The sequence below is a fragment of the Oryza sativa genome, chromosome 11 (assembly GCF_034140825.1).
Source record: "Oryza sativa Japonica Group chromosome 11, ASM3414082v1".
Lineage (NCBI taxonomy): Eukaryota > Viridiplantae > Streptophyta > Magnoliopsida > Poales > Poaceae > Oryza > Oryza sativa.
Window position 1 is genome coordinate 9,329,379 of NC_089045.1, and position 5,698 is coordinate 9,335,076.

The 5,698-nt window shown below is 45.0% G+C and overlaps 1 protein-coding gene across 2 annotated transcripts; it reads right to left on the reverse strand.

Annotated features, from left to right (window-relative positions):
* Window positions 1-2,219: 2,219 nt before the first annotated feature.
* LOC112936834 (disease resistance protein RGA2-like) lies at window positions 2,220-5,482 on the reverse strand. 2 transcript variants are annotated; one of them, XM_026021155.2, is made up of 3 exons: window positions 3,864-5,482; window positions 3,262-3,751; window positions 2,220-3,178 (listed from the first exon to the last, which is right to left on the reverse strand). In XM_026021155.2, exons 2-3 carry the CDS (start codon window positions 3,490-3,492, stop codon window positions 2,309-2,311), a joined length of 1,101 nt encoding a protein of 366 aa, XP_025876940.1. In that variant the 5' UTR covers window positions 3,493-3,751; window positions 3,864-5,482; the 3' UTR covers window positions 2,220-2,308. The 2 variants fall into 2 exon arrangements, with proteins under 2 accessions (XP_025876940.1, XP_025876939.1); XM_026021154.2 differs by having other exon boundaries at window positions 3,262-3,771.
* Between the last annotated feature and the right edge of the window lie 216 nt (window positions 5,483-5,698).

The window sequence follows — 5,698 nt, forward strand, 5'->3', positions numbered from 1 at the left end:
TCGATCTCTCTCCTCCGAACCCTAGACTTTCCTTCGCGTCGCCGGTCGCCGTGGGCCTTCGCCGCTGCCTCCTTGCCCCTATAAAAGGACCCCCAAGCCCGCCGCTACCCGCCGCCACCCTCGCTTTCGCCTCTCGTCGCCGGTAGAGCCCTACCACCGTGTAGCCTAGCGCCGCCGTCGTCGCCGTTCTTCCAGCCGTGCGCCGCCGCCGCTCCCGTCGTCGTCGTCGCTCGGGAAGGCTCCCGTCGTGATCGCCAAGCCATCGCCGACCTCGTCTGCCTCTCCGCCGTCGCCGTAGGTCACCGGAGCATCGCCGTCGTCGTCAAGCCGAAGGTCGCCGCCGCTTCTTCCTCGACGCCGTCGCCGTCCGTTGATCTTCCGCCGTTGTTTTGGTCACCGGTGAGTTCGCCGCGTCGCCCTCTACGTGTTGGTGTCCTCCGTTCGTGTCATCGCGCCATCGTTCGCCGGCGAGTTTGCGCGCCCGAGCCGCCGCCGGTGGTGACGTCACCGCCGACGTCATCGTCGTCGTTCCCCGTGGCCCGGTCGTGGACCGATGGATCTTGGCCGTCCGTTTTGGATAGGATCGATCTCGGCCGTTTGTTTCCGTGAGCCGCCGCCGTGCACCCGGTCCACCACGAACCCTAGCCGCTGACGCAATAATTCCCTTTTCCTTTTCAAAAATAATTCATTATTGCGTCATAATTCAATTAAAATCTAAATAAATGATTTAATCCGATTTAATCTTTGAAAATTCATAACTAATTCATCTTAGCTCGGATTTAGTTGGTTCAAGTCTTTAAATTTTTCTAAAATAGAGATCTACATGTTAAAAATATCCACATGTACTATTCATGCTGGTTTGTGTGCTGTTTGGTGATTTTGCTCTTTTCTGTTTAGGTTCCGACGTTTTCGGAGAGTGTGAGTTTGCAGGAGAAGATTTTGAAGAGTTCCAAGGCCAGCAAGGCAAGTCACACAGATCCCAAACAACCCTTTGAGCATGTTGATCCCGTTTAAAGATATTGTTTCTATTCAACTATTGCATTTATTTTCGAATGCCATTGGATGGAATTAACCTATTGTTTGTTATAGCCCTTTTGTTCTTGATTACTTTATTCCTTGATACCTTGGGTTATTATAACTTGACTAGTTGAGCTTTATATATTGGTTCAGCTAGATATTAGATATGATTGCTTAGCCATGCTTAGAAACATTAGCACACTATTGGGATAACTTATGACTCACTATTATTTAAGGATGGCTTAATGATAGTTCACGATGGTCAATCGTGATTGGTTAATTAATTACTTGCCAACTAAAACTTGATAATGGTGGGTTGTGAGCACATGGTTTTGAGAGTCGTGCTCATGACAATTAAGGACCGGTTCACGAGTTTCGGTTGTGAAACATTAACCGTGCCAACCACAAGCCAGCGTGGGCAACGGCTTTACCTTTTGTATAGCATGGATCATTGCGGAGCACCAGACTGAGAAGTGGCGGAGATAAGCCCACGAGGGTCGCTGGGGAATCCATGCCTTGTTTATAAGGGGGTGATTATGATCCAGGAACGGTGCGCTGTGGTGGATTGTGTTGTGCAAGGGGTACTGTCACAGCTCCTTTCCGAGGTACCGTGGTGGTATTGAGGCACATGGTGACATGTTGTGGGGCTGTGTCTTGTGGGTACAGTGGTACACCTCTGGCCAGAGTAAAACTATTCGAATAGTCGTGCCCGCGGTTATGGGCGGGTCTAACAATGTCTTTCGTGATTAGTTTCACACTTCTCACCATAATAAAAGATGCTATAACTGGTAATAATTTGTTTAGCTCCTGGTTTGGAATGGTATATTCCTGGTTTGGAGATAGATCTGTGCAGCCGGGTATGGTTGTTCAGGATGGTTGGGCCTGAGCAGCATGGGTGTGCTGTTTAGTGTTGATTAAAATTGATGATTAATTACTCTACTGTTTTATAATTCTCAAATGTTTGCTAAATGCTGCTTTTGCAAATGAGCCCTATATTATGCCATTCTTTGGTATCCTTGTGCACTTGCATATTTGCTGCGTGGCTTGCTGAGTATATCATATACTCACCTTGCAATCATTCATCAGAGGAAGAGTTCTACAATGATGCTGATGGTGTGGAGGATTAGGTGTAGCCCTGGTCAAGCTGCCTGTAGAGTGGAGTCGTCTGCGCCGTTTATCTTATTTTTTCCGCTGCTTAGATCTTTATTGATTGAGAGGAACTATCTACCTCTGTAATGACATTTTATTCGCTTATTAATTAGAGTAATAATTGTACTCTATTATCAATTTGTTATTGTGAGCCTCGGCTGATTTCTGGACGAGGGTTCACACATATGTAAGCGTTTGGAATTTTGGATAGAAATTCCGGGCGTGACAGTGCTTTTGCCTCACCAAAAACACATGCTTCAAACAATTGCATAAACTCCTCTTGTTCTAAACGTTCCAACTCTATTGGGTGGTCCATTGTATTAACCATTTCAGCTAAAGCAGGAAATCGAGTCGTAACTATAACCACATTACCTTTAGCTTGGCTTTTTCTAAAAGGAACTAACAGCCTTTTCCACATATCCTCACCATCACATTTCCACATGTCATCCAGGATCAGCAAAAATCTTTTAGATTTCAATCTTTGTTCAATATGGTCTTCAGCAGTTCCATTTTCACCATCAACTTCAGGGATTTGATCCTTAATTTGTTGTATCAGCATTGAAACATTGAAATTGAAGGACACACATACCCAAATCGTTGCTTGGAAATGGCTATGCACTTCTTGGTTGTTGTATATGTATTGCACGAGTGTTGTTTTCCCAATGCCACCTGGACCAAATAGTGACAAGACAGAGAGGTCCTGTTCAGCGTATATACCGTTTGTTATATCACGTATAATTTTATCCTTCATCTTGTTCCGTCCATATAACTTAGGATCAACACTTTCTGAGATGGTTATTCGCTGGCTCGTAGTACTGTCCTGAGTATTGCTTTTACTACCCAGCATCTCCATGTTAAGAATGACGGAGACCTTAGCACATATGGGTTGTAGTTGTTCCGTGATATGCTTCATCCTTGTTGATATTCCCACCCTGTCAAACTTATGCATTGGTGCTTCATTTGCACGATCGCGCCCTGGATTTGGACTGCAACAACACGCACCGCAGTGCTTCTGCCACCATTTTTGTGATTTTACTGCATCATCAGCATCATTTTCATGGACAAGTGGACAAGAGTAGCATGGAAGGCACTTACTAAGCATGTGGACATGCTGCCTTGCTTCAGTTCTTGGGTTATCTGGGTCACCATGGTAAGCATCAGTATGAAAGCACGAGAGCGATTTACCCACAGCTTTAGCAGTGTGGCGAGAATTGACAAGGATTCCACGGAAGCAACTTGCATCATCCACATCAGCTGCCTCATAGGTGCCTTTGAGCTCATCATGGATGCGGAAGTAGTCCAGTTCATCCAGAACATCATCGGCATCAAACGCTAGCTGTTGTAGCTTCTACAGCAACTCCTTTAGCGCCTGGCTGCGGATCTCCCTGCCTTGTGCATTCTCAAGCATCCCCTTGGCATACAGCAGCTCCATCTTGATGGCATCGATGTTCACGCCAAGCTCAGAACTTGCTGCCCATGTCTCTAACAAGCCCCCTGATAACGGGCTTAGTGCTTTGTCAACCACCCAGCGTGCTGAGTCAATGGCAACCTCCATCTTTTTGCGGTTTGGTGTGCACCCTGTAGCCTGTCGGTCCTCAGAGGAGGCTTGAAGCAAGTAAGAGTTTTTGCAGAACTTATCATAAACAGGGATCAAATTGGTTGGCGGCGAGTCTGAGGAGAACAATGATTGTACTTACACAAGAACAGCTAAGAGATCCTCCCGCCTGCTGCTTAGGATGAAGTCAAGCTGCAGTTCCCGACATATATGGGCAACACCAAATCTAGCAGCAGGACCAACAGACACCGGAGACTTGCAGAGAAACTATGTTTGCGCTTGAGCGGTGGAGATATAATTAAGAAGCTATGCAGTTCTATGGGACAGCTAGAGATAAGATGCTTCGATCAGGAAGTAGGTATGAAACTCTGCAGTTCTAACAAAATGGCCATGTCAAGGACAGAAAAAAAACAAACTCTGAAGCTCACTGAGGATAAGAGAAAGAGATATGAAACAACACATTAACCACAAAGGCCACCTTCTAGGCTTCTAGCCTACCTTCCTTGAAACATCACATGTAAGTTGGACCAAGAGAAAGGGGCAGCGGAGACTAGCACCGACGTATGTTTGATTTCTGAGATGACTTTCTTCGGTAAGCCAGTAAAACTAATCCATTGGCCAATAGCATTTGATGATAGAAGCCAAAATAGTCCGAGTCTTTGTTGGAACGATATGCTAACATAATATCCGGCTCCCAACCTATATACAATACTCCCTCCGTATTATTTTAATGTATGACGCCGTTGACTTTTTAACAAACGTTTGACCTTTCGTCTTATTCAAAAAAAATTTATGCAATTATAATTTATTTTATTGTGACTTGATTTATCATCAAATGTTCTTTAAGCATGACATAAGTATTTTTATATTTGCATAAAATTTTTAAATAAGACGAGTGGTCAAACGTTAGTTAAAAAGTCAACGGCGTCATACATTAAAATATGGAGGGAGTATATATTATACAGCTGTAATTCAAGTTTCTAGTGAAGGTTGCAGGATGACAAAAACATCATACTCCCTCCGTTTCGAAATGTTTGACACCGTTGACTTTTTAGCACAAGTTTGACCGTTCGTATTATTCAAAAACTTTTGTGAGATATGTAAAATTATATGCCTACATAAAAATATATTTAACAATGAATCAAATGATATGAAAAGAATTAATAATTACTTAAATTTTTTGAATAAAACAAATGGTCAAACATGTGATAAAAAGTCAACGTCGTCAAACATTTCGAAACGGAGGGAGTATATTCAGCTGGCCACTTTAGACAAGTTTGCTACCTTAGAATCGTAACAATGAAAATTTCTTGATCCAATTATTCCCCATTTTCGCCTAATAAGATTCTCTTATCTTCCTCTTTCCATAACAACATCTATAATTTGTACTACTAGCTATAAATGTTGCTACGGATGTATGAAAAGTTCAATAAATCAACAAAAGATAAAAAAAGAAGCGAGGGAATGTAGTTACAGCACACGAAGCAATAGTTCCAGAGTGCCGGCAGAGAGCAAGAGCTGCCTTCCTTGCCTCTCCGGCGTCACTCACACCATGCCGCCTCCTGTGGCGGCTCCGCCAGGCAGGCCACGCCGCATGCCTTCCTCGGGGAGTCCGCGACGCGGCCGGCCGCTCCATGCTCCGAACCCCCCCCCCCCGCGGCGGCTGCCAAATCGTGGCTCCGCGACGGCGACGGCGACGACGACGATGGCGGCGGCGCCTGAGGAGGGTTGCGGTGGGGGGTGTGAGCTCCCTTCGTTATTGCCGAGTCGATTGGGCCTCGATGCTGTGCATACGGCCCGAGACTGAGTCCAGCAAAGCCCAGTAGAGCGGCAGCTATGATGTGGCCCATAAGATGTATTTGGTCACCTTTTTACTTTTGGAAAAAGTACACCGAAGATCCCTCAACTTGTCATCGAGTTACAAAATCGTCCCCCAACCACAAAACCAAATATAGGACATCTCTCAACTTACAAAAC

Coding starts and splice junctions, on each gene's coding strand:
- LOC112936834 (XM_026021155.2), bottom strand. CDS start 3,492: ATGCCGATGATGTTCTGGATGAACTGGACTACTTCCGCATCCATGATG. Junction 3,179..3,261: donor GCAGCATGTCCACATGCTTA/GTAAGTGCCTTC, acceptor AAATGGTGGCAG/AAGCACTGCGGTGCGTGTTG.